Source organism: Podarcis muralis, chromosome 9 (assembly GCF_964188315.1).
Source record: "Podarcis muralis chromosome 9, rPodMur119.hap1.1, whole genome shotgun sequence".
Taxonomy (NCBI): domain Eukaryota; kingdom Metazoa; phylum Chordata; class Lepidosauria; order Squamata; family Lacertidae; genus Podarcis; species Podarcis muralis.
This window is the reverse complement of record NC_135663.1, coordinates 16,679,016-16,704,342: the sequence shown is the minus strand read 5'-3', so window position 1 is coordinate 16,704,342 and position 25,327 is coordinate 16,679,016. Positions and strand designations below refer to the sequence as shown.

The following is a 25,327-nucleotide window of genomic DNA, read 5'->3' as shown; positions in this document are numbered from 1 at the left end:
AATATGCCTAGTCATGTCCCTTTACTTACTGTTTTAAGATGAGAGGGGGCACTTACGTACACAACTACAAAAACTCTGCGCAACCTGTTCGTCCAGGGATGGGATGAGCATCCACGACAGGAGTGCTAAAGGCTTTATCATTCCACCTTCAACACTTTGGCTTGTGGGGTACGCCCAATCACCTTTTTCTTCTTCTTCTTTCTTTTTAAGTAACAGAACAAAGGAAAACCTACTTCCCTGGCAGAATGTGGAATAATGGAACAGGACAGCCTAAGTCCATTTCTAATAGTTTCTTTCTCTCTTTTTCCTCCTCTTTCTCTTTCCCTGGCACTTTTAACTGGGTGAGTGATTGCATTAATTTCTTTCTTTTACCTTTTAGAAAAGCCTGGAAGTCTCTGCCCTTATCTTCATTGATTTTGCCTTCCAGAGAGGAGAGTGTCTCGCTCACATCACTCACGACGGCAGAAATGTTGTCAACCTTCTTCTGTAGCAAAGTCAGTCTCATCTCCTGGCTGCTAATCTGCTCATTCATTTTTTGCGCAACTGCTAGGTCAGGGTTAGTGGGAGGGAGAATGGAATAAAAGGAGAGGGAAGAAAGAAAGTCACTAAATTAAATTGCCAAAAAAAAAAAAAAAAAAAAAGCAAGCACAGAAACAAATTCCACGAGCAATTGCCAGAAACGAAAAGTTTCTGCAGTCATTAATAAGAATGGGCCATTCTGATTTTTGTCATGTATCTTCAGCTATGAGTGACATTCATACAAGCACAGCAGCAAATAATTGCTGAATAATCCATATTCATTATAGAGTAGTTATAATTCCAGGAGAGTATATGGAATAGTTAAGAGAAATTTAATGAGCCTAAGTGGAGCTTTATTCCACCTAGTTACTTTTCTATGGAGGATTCAGTTTTACTTTTTAAATTAGGGATGGGGAGCCTCCCCCCCCCTTTTGCCTGCATTCCCTCGTGGGTAATCTTCTGGGGGCCACAAGGCCATGGTGGTTCGGACCTGAGGAAAAAAATGGGTGAAGCAGCAGCTAAGACTCTTTCTTCTGTACAGTAAAAACTAGAGACTTTTGCATACACCAACCCTACATACAGCTCCCTATCCTCCATCTAGGCATGCAAAATGCATTATCACAGATCAAGGACATATCCACTGTGCAAAAGCACTTGAGGAGAGTGCAGATTGAGGCTATTGAGGAGCATAGCCAGGGGTTTGGGAAAGGGACATGGCCTAGGAAGAGTTCTGAGGGCCATATTTGGCCCCTGGGCATGAGTTATCTCAACTCTGGTTTAAATAAAGGCATTATACTCTTGCATTTTACCCCCCCAAAATTGATCTAGCTGCCTTTCTGCGAACAGTAGATTGCACCACAAAAAAGCATAGCTTGTTATCTCTGGACCACTGAATGGAATCAGCTTGGGGGTTCTTTTGGGTCCTTTGCTGTTGTTGATACTCAGATGGCCTCAAGTGGCACGGAGTGCCTTCCATCAGCTTCAGCTGGTGGCCCAAGTGCTCCCCTAGCTGGACAGGGAAAGCCTAACTTCTGTTGTCTATGTTCTAGTAACCTCTAGGTTATATTACTGCAACATGTTCTGCATAGGGCTGCCTCTGAAGATGGTTTGGAAACTTCACCTGGTTTCAACTGCCAAGTTGCTCACCAGGGCAAGACAGATGGGGCAGGTTGTATCAATCCTGGCCCGACTGCATTGGCTGCTGATTAGTTTCTGGGCCCAATTCAAAGTACTGGTTTTGATCTATAAAGCCTTAAATGGCTAAGAACCACAGTACATCAAGGAGTGCCTCTCCCATGTGCTTCCAGACTCCATCATCATCATCTGAGGCCTTTTGTGTGACTCCTCCACAAGAGAGGGTGGCAACACGAGAACAGGCCTTTTCTGCAGTGGCTCCCCGTTTGTAGAATGATCTCCTCAGGGAGGTTCAGCTGGCGCTTTCATTTAGGCACCAGGTAAAAATGTCCCTCTTCAACCTGGTGTTCAGCCGATTAACACCCCGTACCCTTCCAAATGTGTTTCTGGGTAGGGGCAAGGGCAAGGGGGCCTATTGGTTTGTTCTGTTCTTGTTTTTATTATGTATTTCGGGGGTTTTTGTCTTGTATTTTTATGTTGTGAACTGCCCTGTGATCTACAGATTTAATAAATAATGGTAACAGTAACCAGGAACCAGTGCCCACTCCCAGTTTTGCAGGGCCCTTGGTCCAGATGTCCTCACCTTGCCACTGTCATCACTACCCATTGCATTCTCTCCCAATCTGCACCAGAACCCAGAAGGAGAGGACAAGGCAAGCCGAAGCCCTTGCTCCTTTCTGTTATGAATGCCCATTCATTGCTCTGCTCATGGATTTGCATCTGTAGCCCTGCCCACAACCTTCATGCACCTGGGAAGAACAGACAGAGACCTCAAGGAGAAAGACACCTGGTGGTGCCCCCTCCCCTGGCTGCAGTGTAGGCCTGATGATGTGAGCCCTTGCCCCTGGCCCTGGCACCAGCAGCAGAAAAGATTGGCCATTAGCAATCATTTAACATATGTCACCGGAGCCCCTGACTTTATATTGCTTTTGTTGTTCCTTATCGGGCTGTTGTATCCAATAATGTCGTCCCGGAAAATGAATTTCCCACCAAGTGCGGCGGTGCCCGTGTCAGCCCATTCTCTATCCATATTCTGTTTTGCCCCCTCACCTTTCTGAGCAGACCCCACAAAGGAAAAACAAGATTGCAAGAGACTCCAATGCTTCATCACATCGCTTTCAGTGGCCGGGGGGATTTCTTTTGTTCTGGTTTTAATAAATAGTGTTGACAATGATTGTGTTAGGGACTGCAGTAATTACAACCGCTGACCTGGGTCGCTGGGATCCTGCTGCTGTTGCTGCTCTGGGCTCCCTGGCGTCCCCCCGCCGACAGCTGCGTCGCTCTCCGCTTGGTTGCTGTGTAGAAGCAATTGATCCTGTTGGGCTAAAACGGGGGAGAAGAATAAGGGTGAGCGAAACATTCGGCGTGACTAATTCACCCAGTACGCGGCAATATCATCGCCGGTGCACTCCGGTGCCCCCCAGCTCTTAGTCAGCTAAATCCTAATCGTTTGTGCTGATTCCCGAGTTAGCTGATTTGCCCATCTGGACCACATGCTATGCCACCATATTGGCGGGGGATAGTGAATGGCTTTAATTCTTACCAGAGAGGATTATAAGTGTCTCCTTCAGGTTGCAATTGATTGTGATTTGCAGGAGCTCGTGCTAATGCAAGGTTCGCCCTCCCTTATCATTAGGAACACTTGGAGAGCGGCGAGATTAATGTTGAAGTGGAGGCTTAAAGAAGGGCACAGAGCAAGCCCCACATAGTAATTACATCGTGCCCATTGCTCAGCTCCGGTGATCATGGGGAAGAGTAATCCAGGTAATGGGCCCGTATTAGGAATGCCATGGAAGTGTGCGAGGTTTAGATCTGGAATTCAGCTATGCCCTTTCACAATGCTGAACGGATTTCTGAGCTACTAGATGTAAATCTGCAGCACACTTGGGGGTGGATATTTGCTGGAATTTTGGGGGACAGAGAGACAGAATCTCACTGAGGCTTGGACTAACCTAGCTGACCTTTGTGTTGTCTGTGAAACGTTCACTATGGGATTCAGGTTCCACACACAGATATGGAAAACTGAGTGGTTTATTTAACCAGGTTATGTGCCGCTCTCTGGCTGATGTCCCAAGCACAGGCCCACAGCAAGGTTTTTCCTATTCTAAGAGAAGACATGAAAAGGGGAGTTTATATTTAAGAGGACAGTGTACAGTTAATTCAGCATTCCTGAATATAACAGACTTTCTATGGAGAGAGAGAGAGGGAGAGAGAATTTGGGAACCTGAAAATGCCTATGATTTGAAAACTCCAGTTCTCATTGTCACTGAATGCTGAGGACACACCTCTGGAAGATAGATGAGAACTCTATTATCTCTCTTCTTAAGCAAGAACAGAACTTCTGACTCCGCTCAGATGCATCTAAGTCCAGTGCCACCTAGTGACTAAGCTACAAAATGGCACTATCCACCCAGTCGCTAATGCAGGACAAATAATGTCAATTTTAGTTTGATTAAGTCAAGTTGCTATTGACTTGATTGGCAGTCCAGTCCACGTCCAGTTTAAACTTGAAGAGCACTAAGAAAGGAGAGCATCAGGGACCTTGAAGATGTCTATCAACAGTCAGTACCTGGACAGCAGACCAAATAGGCACACACTGGTCACCTGGTCCCAGTCCCTGTCTTCCCTTCTCTAGGGAGATACATTATAATCTCTCATTGTGGGACTAGTAAAGCTTCCGGTGACATTGTCAAATGTGCGATGGAGCCCAGCTCGGAACAGAATCAAGCTAAAGTGATGCATTTCCTATAATTTATCCAGCAATCTTGAAAATATATATAGCATTTTACTCAAGCTCATTCTGAATCGAGACAGGGGGAGTTTGCCCATCATCACTAATAATATCACTCTCTGTGCTCTAGATAAGAATGAAGAATAATTAAATCTGTATTCAGCAGTTACCCAAGGGGCATGCAAGAGAACCATATCATTTTTAATAACGAAGGAACAAAATTGCACTCCAGATACTTGAGAATACTCTGAACTGATCTCTTCAGAGAGGCCCTTTCCAGTGAGTGTGAGCAGCAGGGATTCTACAGTAAATTGCCACAGTGTTGGCAATGCGTTTTCTGTTTTATGGAAATGGGTTATCATTTATTTGTGCATATACTATTGCACTGTTTACACAGCACATCTCACTACAATGCTAAGGATGACACCAAGCTGCAATACTTGGGATTTCTGTATTGCCAGTTGAGAAGTCAAGGTGCATGTTGTATCCAGCAAATCAGAACTCAACTGTTATAGCTATTTTGGGATACTGAGAGGAGATGAAAGCCAGACTCAGTTTGAGGGATCTGTTGACATAATGCGCTTTGGTAGGTGCCCACGGACCCTGAAGGACTTATCTGGTAATAGGCAATAGCAATGCTCCAATGAGCACTGGGCAGGCAGTTTGGAAACACCATATATTTCCCACAATGCCTTGGAGCAGGGGTAGGGAATATTTCGCAGTCTGAGGGCCGCATTACTTTTGGGACAACCTTTCAAGGGCCATATGCCAGCGATGGGCAGTTTCTATCTCAGTAATTAGCTCATTCTAAGCTGACTGGCAGCAGTTCTCTGTGGCTTCAGACAGAGATGTTTACCAGCCATATAAAGACATACCCGAGACTGACCTTCAGGCCCTTTGCTTGTAAAGAAAGCGCTCTACCAGCGAGCTGTGAGCCACCTCAGCCACACACACGGGACATTTCTGAGCACATTTGTTGTCCGGGGGGGGCAAGATATCCTTCTGTAAATATATCCCCATTTGTAATTTCATCAATCAAAGTCATACACATTTCAGTTGAGAGTAGCTGGCTTTTGAGCAGGCAACAGCAGCGGCTGCTGGCTCTGAGCACCGAGAAGGATGAATGCGGAGCCATAGCAAAATCTCCACGTATCCTTGAAATATATCCCAGCTGGAATTATGAAAAGAGGAAGGATTTCAAATGAAGGGTGCTCACTAAAAATGAGCATTACATGCTGGCAAAATCAGTATCATGAGCCATGTAGTTTTGAACCTTGGCCATCTCACTAGCTTGTGCTGTCATTTAAAATGCTATGTTCTGCTCAGGGTAGAAGAGTCAGATCACTCATTTGTCGCAGGCAGAAAGCAGCCCCCATGGGTGGGTCAGGGGAGAAAAAGCAGTCACTGTGAGAAAAATTATATTGTGCACTAGCCTAGGGGGTGGAGGGAAAGTCATCCAGGGCAGATACTAATGTGGACCTATCTATTTTGCAAATTCTGAACCAGGATGCAATGCAGCTATCCTATGAAATAAGCATGTCTAATCTGAAATGCACACTAAATGTGTACGGATTTCCATGCAGACATCTTTTGTTTTTTCGTTTTTGTTTTTTAAATGCAAATGGGTGTGAAAATGAACCAAAAGAAACTTAAGCTCAGAAAGATGAGAAGCTGAGAGAAAGTGGAATTGGCAGATCTCCATGGAATGATCAGAGCAGCAGTTCTCTTGCTGGAAGCAGCAGGTAGGAACATTACACCAGTTCTGAAAGGCCTACAGTGGCTCCCAGTACGTTTCCAAGCACAGGTCAAAGTGTTGGTGCTGACCTTTAAAGCCCTAAACGGCCTCGGTCCAGTATACCTGAAGGAGCATCTCCACCCCCATCGTCCAGCTCCGAGGGCCTTCTGGCAGTTCCCTCACTGCGAGAAGTGAGGTTACAGGGAACCAGGCAGAGGGCCTTCTTGGTGGCGCCCGCCCTGTGGAACGCCCTCACATTAGGTCAGGAAATAAACAGCTATCTGACTTTTAGAAGGCATCTGAAGGCAGCCCTGTTTAGGGAAGTTTTCAATGTTTGATGGTTTCTTGTGCTTTTAATTCTGTTGGGAGGTCCCCAGATGGGTGGGGTATAGAAAAATCATCATCATCACCATCTGCCTTTTCAGTCCTACTCTGTATTGCCTACACTGAATGGCAGAGACTCTCCGGGCTTTCAGAAAATGAGTCTTTTTCAGCCCTGCCTGGAGAGGCCAGGAAATGAACCTGTGAATTTATGCATGCAAGGCAAATGCTCTACCACTGAACCTCTTTCTGTGTCACCATGCCTCTTCTCTCTTAAAAAAGTTACAATGTACACCATCCTGCCCAACTTCTGATCCCCCAAGTCCAAGGCAAATGCACAACCCCCGATATAAATTGCCATTTGCCAGGTGCCCGAGAAGTCTTCTCTTCTTACAGTCCCAAGCAGCAGCAAAGGCAGAAGGTTTGAGCCCCTGGAGAACCACCATTCATGGTGAGTGAACAGTGCTTCACTTGGTAGGTTGCAAAGCATACAGCAACATATTTACACAGAAGGTTGCTAAATATTAGAGCCTAGTGAAAGAGTTTGCTGGGGGCTCGGGAGGAAGAAGAAAGAGAAAAGTCACCATGGATCTCAGCTATGACCTTAAACTGAATTTAAATAAAGAGGGGGACCTTTCTCTAGGTACAAAAGGATTAAGGAAAATAGTTTGACTCTCCATCCCTGCCCTCTTATCTTAGTTTCAACAGATCCACTGGGCTTGCTGCTGTTTGCAGATAAATGCCTCGGGGGGTCACAGGGTTGCCAGGAAGAAAGAGACAAGGGAGCTGAGGTTTGTCGCTCGGTTGACATGATTTCTAACTCCTTCTGCTGTTTGTTATAGGAAAGGCAGTTTAATATTGGGACCCAGTTCAAAAATCTAGTATCTCTGTCACCTGAAGGATCAAGCAGTTGCAAAGAGGATATTTTAAAAGCTCTGATTCAATCAGCATTTGTGCGTTTCCACATTTCGAAGGTTTATGTTTCCTGAAGGCACCCCACATTTGCACTTTTTCTGTCTCTGTCGCTTCCTCCTCTAGTACTTTGAATATATGAGGCAATGCCTTTTGCAGCTGGTCCATCTTGCCTGCTGTTAGCCACTCTGACTGGTAGTGCTTAAGAACATAAGAAGAGCTGGCTGGATCAGGCTGAAGGGGCCAATCGGGTCAAGCATCCTGTTCTCACAATGGCCAATCAGATGCTTGTGGGGAACCCTTAGACAGGAGCCGAGCACAAGAGCATTTTTCTCTCCTCTGGTTTCCAGCATCTCCAACTGTGGAGACAGAGCATAGCCATCACAGCTAGTAGATGTTAATAGCCTTGGCCTGCACAACTTTGTCTAATCCTCTTTTAAAACCATCCAAGATGGTGGGCATCATTGCCTCCTGTAGGAGCAAGTGTCATAGTTTAATTATGTGCTGCATGAAGAAGTACATTCTTGCATCTGTCCTGAATCTTCCAACATTCAGCCTCATTGGATGTCCATGAGATGTCCCAGGTTGAATCCTCAGGTAGGGTGGATGGCCCAGTGGTCCGGCTCAGGATAAGGAAGTTTCCTGTGTTCCTATTGTGCTGGGCCCGGGGGTAACCCAAGTAACGCGGTCCAGGTCCGGTCCCGAATCCAAGGGTTCCGCGAGTAGTCAGTCCGACAGGACCAAGGCAGGACACGAGGCAGGAAACCAGGCAAGGTCAGGCCCAGGATCACAGGCAGGTTCTGGCAAACAGCAACATTGCTCCCGCAACCTGGGGCCTTTTTTCCAGCAGCCTTTTATCTCTGCTGGGGTAGTGGCAGGTCCTGATCCCCTGGTGACTCACCTCCCTGTCTCACCCAAAGGCGAGCACTCCTCCTGCGAGTACTCAGGTCTCTCCTTCTCTCAGACTTCAGTCTCTGCAGCTCAGGAGACATCGGTGGGTTACTAGACCCAGGGGCCGCCTCAGCCTCTCCTGACCAAACTGGTAGTGGAGCAGCTGTAAGTGATGGCCCAGCTGAAGGCAACGAGGTAATCCCCACATCTGGAGCCAGGGCAGGCTCAGGCCTCTGACTCGGCCCAGCTAGTGCTTGTTGCAGTGGAACCTGTGCAGACTGGGGCTCTTCAGAATCAGGCCCCAGACTTTGCCTCAGCTGCCGCCTGAGGCAAAGGATCTGGTGTGGACTGAGACTCCTCTGGCTCCGAGTCTGAGCCCGAGTCCCAGGCCATCACACCTATGCCCCTAGATTTTTCATCCCATGTGGACCCTTCCTCCTTAGGAGACCCCTCATTACTAAGGCAGTCAGGTGGGATGAGGGGCCAGGAGGATGCAATCCTGTGGCAATGAGACTCTTTGTGTTGCCTTTGAACCACTGTGGATTTCTCCAAGTCTCTGTTGAACTGGGGCTCTTATCAGGGCCCCAAGCCTCTTTCTCAGAAGAGGTGTTTCCAGGGTCTGGGTCAGACAAGATTTTGGCAGGTGTCTCCTAGCTGACTCTCAGGCACCTCCCAGGCTCACGTCCTTCCTGACTGACAGATAGGATGACGGTATCCAAAATGCAGGAGCCCCAGGACGAACAAGCCTTCCAGATGACACAAATACATTCTATCTGCTGCAATTGCAGAAAGCAACAATTAGGTGCTCCACAGGGGCGTGTGAGATCTAGCTGTCCTCAAAGCCTATCATAGCAGCAGTCAAGGCTGCAATGTAAGCTGGAGGCTCGGCTCACATTCTCAGTGGCCGCTGTTATCTTCATAAGGCCGTAGCTGTCAACAGGAGTTAAATACTTGCATTCATCCCAATTAATTACATAGGATTTATCAGGTGGCAGCGTGACGATACAATCTGTGACGGGGGGAATCAGTTACTCTCCGGTGATAAAGGGCCACCTGATGGATGTCCTTTTATTCTTCCGCTTACCATTCTTTTGTTCCCACATATACGGGCTGCCAATGTGAAGGTGCTTCCCCTGCCCCCCAGTCAATCCTTGCAGCACCCTCCTAATTAAATCAGCTAGGTGGTTGCTTTGAGATATGATGCAGATTTCACAATCCCCTCTCTTCCTTTCAGCTTCGCACGCACCCTTTAAAGGTAGACTATTTCACATAATACCCAGAGGCAAGCATGGGTTTGCCACTGAGTGTACAGTTAATAGCTGCAGCCAAACGTGACTCTGGGGTGAGCATGCATCTGATAAGTTCCTCTTTGTATCTCTTGCGCTTCGTATTTTTCAGGTCCGCTCTTCAAGGAGGTGCCAAAGCTCACAGAAAGAGTGCCTGCTTTTCATTCTGTAGTCACAGTTTTAAACCCCAGCATTTCCAATTCAAATGACTAGGTAGCAGGAAATATCCCTGCCCGAGACCACAGAGGGATGCTGCCGTTCAGAGGAGACGATATGGGGCTAGATAGAGGAATATATGTTCTACGGCACTTTCCTATGTTCCAATTAAAATATATTAGGCTATACCACCTGGGTTGGAAGTGAGAGCTGGACCATAAAGAAGGCTGATCGCTGAAGAATTGATGCTTTTGAATTATGGTGCTGGAGGAGACTCTTGAGAGTCCCATGGACTGCAAGAAGAACAAACCTATCCATTCTTAAGGAAATCAGCCCTGAGTGCGCACTGGAAGGACAGATCCTGAAGCTGAGGCTCCAATACTTTGGCCACCTCATGAGAAGAGAAGACTCCCTGGAAAAGACCCTGATGTTGGGAAAGATTGAGGGCACAAGGAGAAGGGGACGACAGAGGACAAGATGGTTGGACAGTGTTCTCGAAGCTACCAGCATGAGTTTGACCAAACTGTGGGAGGCAGTGGAAGACAGGAGTGCCTGGCGTGCTCTGGTCCATGGGGTCACGAAGAGTCGGACACGACTAAACGACTAAACAACAACAACATACCACCTGGGTTAGCACAGCTGGTAGAGCATGAGCCTCTTAATCTCCAGGTTGTGGGTTTGAGCCCCATGTTGGGCAAAAGATTCTTGCCTTGCGGGGGGGGGGGGGGTCATCTAGTCCGATGACCCTCAAGCTCCCTTCCAACTCTACAATTCTATGATTATTCTATCTGATATATTTAAAGCTCTAGGATACCACTTTAAACAGTCATGGCTTCCCCCAAAGAATGCTGGAAAGTGGTGTTTTGTTAAGGGTGCTACAGTTCCCAGGGTGGTTGAACCATCCATCCCTCTTCCCGGAGAACTCCGGGAACTCTCATTCTGCAACAGCGACTGATAATGGGGAGCACATCTAAAAGTAGTGTGATTCCCCTTAGGAGTCATTTCATTGACTGCTTACACCGGTTTAATAAATCCCCAATGAATTTTGTAGACGGGCTTAACTCTTAATTCTTCTCCTTTGTCTGCTGCTCTATACTGCAGTTGGCCTCCTGTTATTGTGAACATTATACAGCCATCTACTGGGAAAAGTCTATAAATGTTGAGCTTTTCGTCTTCTGTTTAGAATTAGTCGCAGGACTGAAAATTCTTTGCACCTGACAAAAACAGGTTCTGTTGAAAGGAATCCCACGTGGGTTTTCAGAAACATTTATATTTAATTAGTTAATTAGTTGCCTTTTCTACGGGTCCCAAGGCAATTTACAAAAATACCGCAAAGACAACTAAAAAACAGTTTTTTAAAACTGTGTAAACAACTGAAGATTTGGTTTCAAAAAAACAACAACATGAACCCCAAAGGCAGAGACTTTTTCACTGAGCTTGAAAAACTTGTCAAAACAAACATGTATTCAACTGTACCCAGTAAGTAGAGGAATTCTTTTTCACAGAAGTGGGATAGTCACACAGAAAGCCCCACTCTGAGTTACTATGGAGCAGACCTCTGAAATTTTGGGAAGCCAAAGAGAAATTCTGCCATATTGGAGCTCAGATGTTAGACTCCAACTCCCAATACTGTAAGAGGCAGGAAACATCCATAGCACATTTGGGCTAGCAACATGCATTTATGTTTTCTGTAGATCCCAAGACAGAACCTTCCCAAGAAATTTCACTTCCTTTACTGCAACTTTTCTAGTTCCACTTGAAATTTTCACTCGAGCAGAAACTTCCAAGCCTGCCTTGAGATTTTGCTTAAATAAACTTTGCTGGCTTTCAGAATCTGAAGGCCCGTTGCCATTTGGAATTTGCACGCAGGTAAGAGAGAGAGAGAGAGAGAGAGAGAGAGAGAGAGAGAGAGAGAGATATGCCAACATGGTGGGTGAGAAGCAAATTTCAAAATTGGGTCACGGTGCCTTGCCAAAAAAGAAGGAATGCTTCATCAAAGAAGAGGGCTTTCCTTAAATTTTCATACTCTGATTTATATGCATAAGTGCAACTTTAGAAGCTATATAATTTAAATAGAAATTCAGTACCTCTTACTACAGTGGTGCCTCGCAAGACGAAATTAATCCGTTCCACGAGTCTCTTCGACTTGCGGTTTTTTCGTCTTGCGAAGCATGGCTATTAGCGGCTTAGCGGCTTAGCAGCTATTAACGGCTTAGCGGCTTAGCGGCTTTAAGAAAAAGGAAACAAACTTGCAAGAACTCGCAAGACATTTCGTCTTGCGAAGCAAGCCCATAGGGAAATTCGTCTTGCGGAACGACTCAAAAAACGGAAAACCCTTTCGTCTAGCGAGTTTTTCGTCTTGCGAGGCATTCGTCTTGCGGGGCACCACTGTATAGTGAGGAAGACTCTGTCTAGCTGACCTGTGTGTGCCTGCTGAGGGTTCATTCAGATGTGGGGAATATCACTTTAGTGTTCCAGTTTGTTAATAGGTGGATTGTGGGCCAGAAAAATGGTTGAAGGGGAGGCATATTAACCTCAGGAAGATGTACTAGGAAGATGTGTGCTCTTCCATACCCTTGTGGAGCCCTCATTCATTTCAGTGGGCCTATTCAGGAGTACTGTGATCTTAGACCTGTGGTCCTCCTGATGTTGTTGGACTACAACTCCCATCACCCCCGCTGACCATTCCTCACACTGGCTGGGGCTGGAAGGAGTTGTAGTCCTACAACATCTGGAGGAACACTGGTTCCGCATCCCTGTTTTATCCGATCAGAACCTCTGAAGGACCACCTCAAGTTCATCAATCCCAATAAAATTTGCCAGCAAGGCACTGCTTATCCATTGTGGACATCACAGTGGTTGCTATTGGCTTGGATACAGCACATCCCTTCTGTTAAGGTAAGCAGACCTTCCATCCTGCAGAGCACATGGAAGTGAAACAAGGAAATGTTATTTTCTCTGGTTGCCACTTCCCCTTGGACTGGTACCTGCAACTTCCCATAGGGAAGGGCCTTTGCTCAGTAGCAGAGCACCCGCTCTGCATGCAGAAGCTCAAGGGTTCAATCCTCAGTATCTCTAGGTCCCGGACCCTAAGGAAGTTAGATTATCCTCCACCAGGGCCAGGGCCTTCTCAGTGATGGCTCCAACCTGGTGGAATGCTCTGTCCCATGAGACCAGGGCCCTGCAGGATTTAACCTCCTTCCACAGGGCGTGTAAGACAGAGCCATTCCGCCTGGCTTTCAACTTGAACTTAGCCTGATCTTTTCTTCCCCTTCCTTCCCTCCCCTTTTTATGAAGATTACCTGCTCTGGGATCCCACAGCTAATTCTCCCCTGGTTTCCACACTGGCCCAAATAGGACTAATTTAGCCAGCTAGCCCTGGTGATCATCTAACGTTTATTGGATGGATTTCCCCCCTAAATTGATTTTTGAATTCTGAATTTATTGTTATCTGTGTTTTATACTGTATTTTATTCTGTTTTTTGTTGCATCAATTAAGTGTTTTAAATTTGTTGTTAGCCACCCTGAGCCCCGTTTTTGAACGGGGAAGGGTGGGGTATAAATAAAAAAATATTATTTATTATAGGTAGGGTTGCTAAATATCCCTTCCTAAAACCCATAGAGCTGCTTCCAGTTAGTGCAAACAATACTGAGATGGATGGACCAATGGTAAGGTGGTTGCCTATGCTCCTATTTTCTTCTGGATTATCTCCCAAACCCTTCAGAGTAGGCTTTCTTTTTTGGGTTGGGGGGCAAAAGGGAAACCCATGCTCAAACTCATGCTCATGGAACTGTGGCTATTGTCCAATAATAACAAGAGCAACAAGCCTCCTTCCTTGGAGGTTTTTAAGCAGAGGTTGGATGGCCATCTTTCGTGGATACTTTAGCTGAGATTCCTGCATTGCAGAGGGTTGGACTTGATGATCCCTGGAGGTCCCTTCCAACTCTACCATTCTTTGATTCTCTGAAGCCTTGAAAACATTTTAGATCCATGTTGCCTGGGATCCCAGATGTAAAAGCACGACGAACAAACAGTCCCCATTAGAGTTAATCCAAAACATCTACCTTCTTTCAGCCATGTATAAGAGAGACTCTTGTTTCCACAGGGGATTCCCATGCTGCCGCCGCCAGTATTAAGATTTCCTTCTCTTAGATGCGCACGGCAGTGACTTCTCTACATTTTTGCCCATAAATTTTTAATCACAGCCTCTTCTCTACCGCCGATGATTGAGTTCCCTACCGCAGCTAATGGCATTTCTTGTAATATTCATCCATTTAAAATATGTATGTGGATGCCATATCTTATTTTTCAAGGGGAGCTTGTATAAGGCCACGAGCAAGCAATAGCAGTCGCAAGCCTGTTAAACCACGACACACTTGCCATATGTTTGATCACGGGCGCAGTCGTAAAATACAGGACTCCCTGTCTCAAGCAGGCAATGTTTCACACAAGGTCGGTGCAATAGTCTGCGTGGCATTTTGCCATCTGCCTCAATCTTAATCCAAATGAAGCCCCGGCTATAAATTTGCTTTGACTTCAATGGGAATGGGATTGAGTGTCTAAATGTATGCCCTCTGGCTGAAATACATTCAGAGACAGCGTACCTTAAAAAGTCAGGGGGGTCAAGCTACTCTAGGTGGATTAATTTTTAAACAAGAGGCATTTGCTGAGTAATTACTTTGTGAAATGGTTCTTTGAACCAGACAGGCTTCTTCTGCTAGGGCCAAACTAACCACCGTACTAACCAGAGGACCATCTTCTCCAGATGATTGAGGGGGTCCAATGCAATGTCCTGGTGTCATGTGGCCAGCAGCACATGACGTCCTGACCACTTGTGCGTGACGTTCTGAGGAGCCATGGGGTGGAGCTGAAAACCCTCTGAACATTGAGGGGGATCAGAAAATAAATTGGGATGGGGCAAAAGTGCCTCGGCCCCTAGGAGTTGGCGGCTGTGATACTATACTGAAGATTCATTCCTTTGCTGTGCCTGATTTATTAGGATCAGCTGGGATTAAGACCAGACTCTTCCTGGTTTGCCCAAGACTCCCGCAGAGCCAATCCAAGACATTCTGCTGCCTGTTCAAAGGTGACCCCCATTAAACATCCAGAACCCAAACAGACCGACAACATTGCTAACGTGACAGCATCCTTCACTGTACCTGACAAGCATGGGATGATGGGAGTTGTAGTTCAGCAACATCTGGTGGGCCAGAGAATCCCCACACCTGATCTGGAAGGGCTTCCATTTCCATCTGCTGCAAGCAGATTCCCTCCCGCTTCCAGCCATTCTGTAGCCAGGTCAGATTGCTTGCCAGGAAGGGTTAATATTTCCATCGCTTCCCATACCTTTGGGCTGGCACGTTGCTCCGCTGTATCCGGGGCAGCACTTCCAGTCCAGTGATGTCACTATCATATGTTTGACCCTGTAAGCTTGGCGAGTCCTTGACTGGGAGCTGCAAGGTGATTTGGAAAGCAAACGTTAGCGGGGCTCTGTCTCAGATGAATGGACATGATACAGGATGATACATCAGTAATAGGCCACTGAGGGATTATTTTTGAAGTCTATTGATTGCGTCCTGTACAAGACCACAAGCAAACGCTTTTACAGAACAGCCTCGTGTCAAACCTAGTGAAAATAAAGACCTCAGGAGCATAGTTGAAATTAAGAGTTGAGGAGGCAGGGGGGTGGTTTTATTTATTTATGTAGGCATTGATTTAAAATACTTCTTAGCCACTCTTCAGCGAAAGATCTTGGAGCAGCTTCCAAAGTTGGGCAATGGAATGTTAAAACCATATTTTTTATAATAAAAAAATCCCACAAAGATAGCAAGATACAACAGAGCAATAAGAAAGCAATATAAACCCACTAAAAAGATAGCAAGCTATTAGAAGGCCTGGGCAACTTATATAGGTTTTATCTGACCAAAAAATGAAATAAAGAAATGAAGGGTGTGTCTCTGGGGAGAGCCTTCCAGAGATGAAGAGCCACAACTGAAAAGGCCCTGTTTCCTGTCAACATCCACCCATCGACACCAAAGAGATTAAAAGCAGAGCCATGGGGGCTTTTCTTAATGCTCAGGCACGTTCATGGAAGAAAGGGCACTCCTTCATGTCTCTGGAAGGCAGAAATTTGGGGTGAATGGTAGATGTCAACATCTTATATAATGTACAAACCAAATCCAGAGGATTCCCCCTCTGTCAGGAGCAGATGCCAGGAGCCAGTCAGCAATAACTTGCATGGTTTCAGTGAAGTTAAGTCTTTATTCAAAGAAACAAGAAAGCTCAGGATGTCAAGTCTAGAGAGTACAGCAACTCTTCCCGTAGAACTTGCCCTTATGAGGCAGTTGCCAAGACTAAAGGTTCCTGCCTCCCAATAGTCAGCTATGTCTCCTCCTCTCCAGGGCTTTCCCCAAGCAATCGGAGACTGTGCCTGCGTACCTGTCTTTGCTCCTTCTGCTTCATGCTCGTTGCAGCATGGGTGGGACACCTGTGCCTCCCACAAGCATGACCCACCACTGCTTCATGGCCCCCCTCCTCTCCAGCCTCCGCTTCTGCCTCTGGTTCTGGACTGCTCTCTGCCACAGACTCTCCCTGCTCATTAAACCTTGTTGCCTCTTTGGCTTCCGACACCTCCTCCTCCCAGGCTGCTCCCTCTGGCCACTCACTGTCATCCCAGCGCCAGCCCCCTGGCTCTGAGCCTTCTCACCTTTGGGGGTGCCTCTCATTGTTCCGACTCCTGCAAGTCCATTACACCCTCCCACTTTAACCCATGTCTTCCCGCACTGGTTGCATTTACACAATAAAACCTAAAACGTAATAGCCCAATGTGCACTGCACCGAAATCCAGTTTCATAGCCACCAACCCCTCTTGTTAATATGCTCAGTGATTTTGAATCTGGGAGGGCAAGAAGGAGGTGGGAAGCAGGGCCAATAAGGGTGTGTGGCTTGGGGAGAGTCCCAGGGGCCACAGAGAGAGCTTAGAGGGCCATCTGTGGAGCCCAGGCCAGAAGTTCCCCATCCCTGGCATGGATCATGTTCTGTTGGTCTGACTTGTCCTTGCTCCAGGTGCTTTATGAAGCAGAGAAAGGAGGATGCAGGTTCTTCCTCGAGAAACCAGAAGACCGTGACAAATACCAAAGGAAAGGACAGTGCTCATTCCTTACTTGAAGGGAAATCTCATTAAAAACGAAAGGAGGGAAACAACAACTTAAATTAAAAAGCAAATTACATAAAAAAGCCATCCTATTTGTAGTCCTTGCCATAGAGGTTTCTGTTTGAATTTTCATTCCCTTCGCGGGGGCAAAAATGAGTGCTTGGGAGTGCAGTGGGCTAAGGGCAAACTGGGTAAATATTCATTTTTAAGTAGCTAAAATTATGCCTTGCGCTTCAGCATGACTATGAATAAGCAGCCCAGCAAATACGTGTCATTAAGAGCACGGAATTCAGTTCCAAAATATTCATGTCCACTCAACGCTTCCGCTCAAGTGAGTCCCCGGGAACCTTCTTGGTTTTCTAGAGGAACACATAATTAACGCGGAGATTTCTGAAAGCAAACTGCTTCCTAGGTGTCTTCCTACGTATTTCTTACCAAAGGGGTCTGCCTAAGATGGCCTTCGATGCAGAAGCACACACACTTGTGGCGTTGACATCTGGAATGCAATGGCAAGGAAGTTGCAGGACATCAGTCTGAACCCATGAAACTACCTTATAATGCCCATGCCAGTCGTAGTCATCATTGTGCCCTCCAGATGTTGTTGGAGTTCTTCTCCCATCAGCCCTGGCCATGGGTCATGTTAGTTAGCCTGGAGGGCACTTAGTTATCCCTGGTGAATACTGAAAGGCTATAGCTCTCCAAGTGAATCTCACAATGCAAAACACAAGTTGTGGGCACCTGGTGTCCATACATCTCGGTGTGTGAGTTATGGCTTTGCGCTCAAGTAGTACAGCAGTCATGTTTGTTTGGGGAAGGCACTGTAGCTCAGTGGAAGGGCATCTGCTGTCCATGGAGAACCTCTGCCAGTCAATGCCTGTTATACATTATAATCCATTTCATCCATTTATGCTGAGCCTGATTAAAAACTCAAACGCACAAAACTTGGCTTTAGAATCCATGCTAAAACCACAGCAGTAACCTCACAGCAATTATATGCTGTCAGTAGGTTTTCCAGCTGAATGAAAAGATCTGTGCCTCAGGCATTAGTTTTGTATGTTTTTTAAAACCTCTGTTCGGTTGCGCTTGTACTGTTTGTAAATTATTTGGGCTGTTTCTAAGGATATGTCTGTAATAGGGAGAGATGTGTGGAAGGCGAGTCACAGATGTGTTATTACAATGTGGCTTCTGTGGAAGAAGGTGGGGTTTCATAGTGATGACTGGGAGGCCACTGGGCTGGCAAGAAAGTCTTCACATGGGCAGAGTAACAGGACCTGGAAGGCTCACTTGCTGCTGCTGCTGCTGCTGCTGCTGCTCTCCCACATAAGCCTTGTTGGATTGGAGCTTCCCTTTCCCTTATTGATGAAACACTTGCCTGGAAAAAAGCCATCATCTGTATGATATAAGCACATGTACATCACATAGAATCATGGAATTGTAGAGTTGAAAGGGACCCCAAGAGAAATCTAGTCCAACTCCCTGAATGCAGGAATCACAGCTAAAGAATCCCTGTCAGATAGCCATCTGTTTAAAAACTGGGGAGTCCAGTCTAGTTCACACGCTACCTAAAAACATAAGCAGAACAAAGCATAATGTGCAAAGAGGTTCCTTCTTAGATGTGGTTGTTCCTGCATTCGGATGTAAGAAATAACCCCACCACTATGCTTGAACTGAGTGTTGGTTTTGATTATGAAACTCCTGTTGAGAAACTCCTGACTACCATGTGCTAATGAGTAAGAAAAATTACGTGACTGTACCATGCCATTGTAAGGAGAAGTCGTTTGCCAGCTGAGTATTTCAAAGGTTTTTCCTCATCATGCCTTAAAGTCCCTTTCACATATATATTGCTCTGCAAGGATAAATAAACAGTTCAGATTGCCTTGGGTTGTAAATCTGTTATACTGCACTCAGCTCTTTAAGTTAAAATCTGAGCTAAAACTCATACTATAGCCTGACTTGACTCAAAGAAGAAAAGATTCTGAGACACAAATCCATGCCCAGTTGAAATACAGAATGGCTCTGGAATAATCTCTCTCTCTCTCTCTCTCTCTCTCTCTCTCTCTCTCTCTCTCTCTCTCTCTTTCTCTCCTCATTCTTGGTCAAAGAATATCTCAGATTGAGCAAGAGAGACTTGAAAATTGAAGAGAGAAAAAAGGGTATGAGTTTTATGAGAGGAGATGGTCTGGATTTTAAATTGCTTCCATGCCTCTGTTGTTGCTTAGGTATATGCAAACCTGCCACCTAGTGGGAAATGGTGAGTATTTGGAACAGGTTTGGAAGGTACAGGGGGAAATTCACCAGTGGTGCAGTAGTAAGTTTTGAAATGCACAAGGAATTCATCATGGAGTCACGCTCACACAGAGAGTCTTTAGGCAGCTGTGCTAATCTTCTCCCTCTCCCCCCCCCCTCTCTGTGTGTGTGTGTGTGTTAGAGAGGAGAGAGAGAGAGAGAGAGAGAGAGAGAGAGAGAGAGGGAAGGAGCATCTGAATTCCAGTTGCTGGAATTACAAGAGAGGAAAGGGCTTTCCCACTCAAGTCCTGCTGTGGGCTTCTTATAAGCATCTGGTTGGCCATCATGAAAATACTATGTTGGACTCAATGGCCTTTGACTGGATGGCCCATCTGGTTAGAGCGTGGTGCTGATAACGCCAAGGTTGCAGGTTCGATCCCTGTATGGGATAACTGCATTGCAGGCGATTGGACTAGATACTCAGGGTCCCTTTCAACTTTACAATTCTATGATCTAGTGGGCCCCTTCTTAAGTTGTTACACAGCAAAATACCCATTTTATTAGGATCAGCTGAAAGTCACACAACAATTAGCTGCCATTGGGACGGGTAGGGTGGAAGACAGGTATACCTTGATCCGCAGGGTCCTGCAATCCAGGTGCATGGCTTGGCTCTGCCCGATGCATATGTTTCTATGTTGTCAACCACGATGATGGGCTGGAGTCTTGTGTGAACGTAGGCACACCAGTTCCTGCGTAAATAGGAGGGAGGGAAAGCAAAATTGTAGACAATTGATATCATAAATTAAAAAAAAGATAAATGGGAATTGGGGGAACTCCATGCTGTCTGTTGCTACATATGCTGTGAGTGTCTTGGGCAAGTTGCTGGTCCTCACTGTGCTCTTAATTCCACCTACAAAACAGGGATAATTGCCTGATTAAACGAGGGAGGTCAACAAGCCTCCCAGTGGCTCCACCCTGGACACAGCTGTTTGCCGAGGGTAGTTGTGTGTCCTCGTTTACAGAGGGCAATCCTCTATTTGAAGGGTTGGATAAAACATAAAAGGACCAAAAGAAGGGAAAGTCAAAAAAGACTTGAAGTTGCCCATCAACAGTTATCACCTGGGCAAACTAACTAGGTGGGCATGAGGATACCTGGTCACTGTTTGGGAAGATGTATTGCATTTCTAGTTAAATTCTACATTTTTTTCCAAATTTGCATCTGGATATCTAGAGAAGCAGTTTGCATAATTTTACGCAAATCTGTCTCCTTGTTGGCGGCGCATCTCCCTTCCTTTTAATGCGATACATCGCACTGCAGCGATGGGGCAGGCATAGGAAGGTGCCTGGAGAGCTTGGCCTTCTCTCGGAACAACCTGTGATGACTCTGGTGACAATATGCAGACGGAAGGAGTTGGAGGTGCCAGTGTGGTGTAGTGGTTAAAAGCGGTGGACTGGTAATCTGGTGAACCGGGTTCGCTTCCCCGCTCCTCCACATGCAGCTGCTGGGTGACCTTGGGCTAGTCACACTTCTCTGAGGTTTCTCAGCCCCACTCACCTCACAGAGTGTTTGTTGTGGGGGAGGAAGGGAAAGGAGAACGTTAGCTGCTTTGAGACTCCTTCTGGTAGTGATAAAGCGGGATATCAAATACAAACTCCTCCAAGACCCCATTCAAAGTCACCACCAGAGCGAAATCAGATTTAGGGCAGCGCGACCTGGGTGCCTGAGCCTAGGGGGCGCTGCAGGGCTTCTCAACGAGGACAGAATAAATTGAGCAGAACGAAAGGTGATAGGTGGTTGGGTGCTGAACTTCAGCCTTGCATAGGACGTCCCTCAAATTTGAAAGACTAAAGTCCACCCCAACCTGGGTTTGTCCCTGGAATGCAAGGATACTGCTGTGCTTTCGCTTTCTGACAAGGTCGCTCTTCAGCTATGGAGTAATGGTTTTCAGAGCCAATGCATTTCCCCTTTAGTCCCTTTAATGTTTCTTTTTCCATTCTTTGTGGGGGCTCCAGGGGATCTGCAGCAGGGCAATAATTCTTTTTAATTGGTATGCATGTATATAAAAATCAATATTTCTGTATGAAGCTTTGTTTGGGTCTTTTCCCTGCAGTAAACCTATAGATGTGATTTGAGGGTAATTTTCTTTTTCCCCTGTCCCTTTCGCTCCTTTTTTTCCTTCTGGCGTTGTCAGGAAGAAGCAATTTAAGTGAAATAAAAATGCGCTATAATAATTTACCATTGTTGTTATTATCATCGTCTTCATCATCATTATCATCAATATTATGAATATCACACCACTGGGGTTGCATTTCAGAGAAAGTTCTAACATTGCAGCAGATAAGATGTACACACACACATACACTTTCCATGTGTTCAGCTGGGAAGGGAGGGAGGTAAATATCTCTCCCTTGGAGTTAGAAAAGGAAAAGGAAAAAAGCATATGGCAGTTTTAAAATTATTATTATTATTTTGCTGGATCAGGCTTGGAATAAATGAATCATCTATCTAACACTTTTAACTCTGTTCACTATTTCATCCTGTTTCCACATTGATCTGAATTCTTAAAAAAAAAGAACTTTGTATGAAAACGTGCATTTAAACGCACATTTAAATGTGTATATTCAAACATATTCTCTTACAAAATAACTTTTCCAAATGTCTTCTCTCTCAAGAAAACACATTTTCAAATGAACTTTGAAGCCTTTTGTTTGAGGTTTCCACATGCCTGCTTTAACCATAACCCTCCCTCTAAGGAGTTTTGGGCATTAAACATTGTTTCGCCGCCACCACAACTTTGTCCTCACAACAGTCCTGTGAGGTAGGTCAGGCTGAGACACAGCCTCAGAGTCCCCTGCGAGCCTGACGGCCAAGCGGAGATTTGAACCCAGGTTCTCCCCAGTTCAAGCCTAACACTCTGCCTACGAACCCCACACGGCTGGAAGAGGCAGAGTATTGCCGCCTGAGAATTCTCTCCGGCTGCCTCCAATCTTCCTGGGTACACAGTAAAAACGGATGACGGTGTCCTGATGATGGGTCCTTTGCATTGGCCAGACTTCCGTGCATATGCCAGAGTTGGCAAGGCAGGCATAACTCATCGATTACATGCTGACACTGATGCGTTTTGGAGCAGCTGCCTTGGGGCCTTGGCAAATGCCTTGACCAAATCGCCCCGTGGAGCCAGCCTTGATCATTCATAACAATGATCATTTGGGAAAGCAAGGTGATGAAGGAGGGGGGAAAGAACCAACAACCCATATCCTTTCTTTTTAAAAGCAAGCTTGCAAGGATAGGGGGGAAATGAGTTAATCCGAATGCTCATTAGCAAAAGAATATTAGGAGGGCGGGCTGTGGTGCTAGAATCCAAAGGGAGTGTCGTCTGCTGGCTTAAGGGGTTGGCTAGACTTTTCTACCTTCTGCACATATGGTGCAGTTGGCAGCACAGGCCCTAACTGGGTACAAGCTGGTGTGCTTTGGAGCCATCGATCTCAGCCTGCATCCCTGCAGCATCCCTGGACCACCCTGGCTGAGTCTGGCTGGGTGCCCCCATTCTCTCCATCTCCCCACCACTGCGCCCGTCATGTGAAGTTTTATTAATGCGAAATGAGAACATCTTTCGCCAGATTTATTAGTAACAGTAGCATTATTCTTGCCAAGAGCAAATGTCTTGAATTCCTGCCTGTACCTGCGAGGTAGAAGAAGAGTTTGGATTGGATATCCCGCTTTATCACTACCCGAAGGCGTCTCAGAGCGGCTAACATTCTCCTTTCCCTTCCTCCCCCACAACAAACACTCTGTGAGGTGAGTGGGCCTGAGAGACTTCAGAGAAGTGTGACTAGCCCAAGGTCACCCAGCAGCTGCATGTGGAGGAGTGGAGACGCGAACCTGGTTCACCAGATTACGAATCTACCGCTCTTAACCACTACACCACACTGGCTCTCTTTCCAGGCTGACTCCTTCCAGCTTGCAGGTCTGAAGGGAAGCCTACCTTATCCAAACTTTCCAAAACAATATGAATAAGAAACACAGCCTTCCTTCAAAATCCACACTTCTTCCAATTTCGCAATGCAATTCTCCAAGCAAACAATGCACATTGTTACAGGTCTGGTGTAGCAGAGTTTGGGGGTGCAAGGGTTAGAATGTTAGGTAATGTTAGAAATCAAGGAAGGGTAGGATTCAGGTAGAGAGACGCGGGTGGCGCTCTGGGTTAAACCACAGAGCCTAGGGCTTGCCAATCAGAAGGTCGGTGGTTCGAATCCCCATGACGGGGTGAGCTCCCGTTGCTCTGTCCCTGCTCCTGCCAATATTTGGAGTATGGGAGGGACAATGTCAGGTCAATGAAAAATACAGACTAAGCTACTTTTCCAGGCCAAGGTCTCACTGGGGATAGAAGTCTTTAAAAGTGACAAAAGGTGCAGGGAGCAAGTCATTAATTCATCAGTGGAAACCATCAACTAGGCAGGAGGCTCTGCTGGCGAGGGGCGAGGTTGCTAAGGAGGTGGGTGTGTGATGTGAAATTTAGAGGTTGGGGAAGAAGGACTCTGTGAGCTGCTGTGAGGGCTGGAACCATCTTGGCAGGCTGGGAAAGAAGCATGGAGATGTCTGAGAATCCAGTGCTCTGCTGCTGTGAAGGATGGTCTGCTCCTGAGATGTGAATGCTGTGAACTCTCTATTCATTGAAAGCTTCCAGTACAAATATGTCTAAATAAATCGCATTTCAAAGACACCGCAGACTCTACTGCGCCTCATTTCTCCCAACAGAACACAGACCCTGGTTGTCTGATTCTAAGACACCTTAGAATCTCGTGCACTACTTGGCAGGGATTGGGCTGGCCAGGAGCCATACAATGTGATAAAGTATGCAAAATAAATAAATAAATAAATAAATAAATGCATATACAGTGGTACCTCAGGTTAAGTACTTAATTCGTTCCGGAGGTCCGTACTTAACCTGAAACTGTTCTTAACCTGAAGCACCACTTTAGCTAATGGGGCCTCCTGCTGCTGCCGTGCTGCCAGAGCACGATTTCTGTTCTCATCCTGAAACAAAGTTCTTAACCTGAAGCACTATTTCTGGGTTAGCGGAGTCTGTAACCTGAAGCGTATGTAACCTGAAGCGTATGTAACCTGAAGCGTATGTAACCTGAGGTACCACTGTAGACACAAAAATTGCATAGAAAATGTGTATCTTATGAAAAGATATACATTGATGCATTGAGATGCCGATTAATTATCATGAGGAATTTTTAAATAAAAACAAAACAAAACAAAACAAAACAAAATGCAAAGAAGAACTGGACGTAAGACTTGGAAAATGAGAGGAAAAAATAGGGAGTCAGCTACACACCTGTAATTATAACATTATAAGTGCATTACAAAAATGTGACACCAGATGGCAGTGTAAAGCTCAATGGCTAATTGCACATACATATGTATATTTTACAGCGGGTTTTCTTCCATAGCATTTTCATAGCGTTTTTTATATCTATGTAGATCTGGCCCAAGGGACGCGGGTGGCGCTGTGGGTAAAACCTCAGCGCCTAGGACTTGCCGATTGCATGGTCGGCGGTTCGAATCCCCGTGGCGGGGTGCGCTCCCGTCGTTCAGTCCCAGCGCCTGCCAACCTAGCAGTTCGAAAGCACCCCCGGGTGCAAGTAGATAAATAGGGACCGCTTACCAGCGGGAAGGTAAACGGCGTTCCATGTGCTGCGCTGGCTCACCAGATGCAGCTTGTCACACTGGCCACGTGACCCGGAAGTGTCTGCGGACAGCGCTGGCTCCCGGCCTATAGAGTGAGATGAGCGCACAACCCTAGAGTCTGGCAAGAGTGGCCCGTACAGGCAGGGGTACCTTTACCTAGATCTGGCCCAAGAGTGATGTATTTGCCCAGTCCTACCCTCTATCAACTCATATCCATCATGGTAAAACACAACAGAGACCCACCCACAGCCATATAACATGAGGGCCTCTGAAACCCCCCTCATTTTTGCAGGAGACAAGTGACCCTGCAAAAACAGGGTGGTTTTCGCCCAGTCTTTCAGATAAAGTTTTCCCTGATCCCACCCCCAACAATCAATTCATTGTATGGGAAATGAAGGGGGGCAGAAGCAAAAACAGCACTCCCCCCCTACTTTCTCATAGCAATTCCTTATGACTTCCCACTTGTTAATAATGTGTGTTGAAGCTCCCTTTATGAATTTGCACTAGTTGCTGATATTACTGTTGTTATTCTTTATCCTCCTCCCCTTCCTTTTAATTTATTAC

General features: G+C 46.2%; 1 protein-coding gene across 2 annotated transcripts in view; it reads right to left on the bottom strand.

The window, feature by feature from the left end:
- Nucleotides 1-25,327, bottom strand: part of MMRN1 (multimerin 1) — a 68,668-nt gene that overhangs the window by 28,477 nt on the left and 14,864 nt on the right. Inside the window, exons 2-5 of one of the 2 annotated variants that reach the window (XM_028743919.2) lie at nt 19,695-19,814; nt 15,033-15,139; nt 2,863-2,976; nt 373-546 (exon numbers count right to left, since the gene is read on the bottom strand). In XM_028743919.2, coding sequence (XP_028599752.2) covers nt 373-546; nt 2,863-2,976; nt 15,033-15,139; nt 19,695-19,814 — 515 coding nt within the window. The remainder of the gene's footprint in view (nt 1-372; nt 547-2,862; nt 2,977-15,032; nt 15,140-19,694; nt 19,815-25,327) is intronic. The other variant, XM_028743920.2, reaches the window with a different exon arrangement.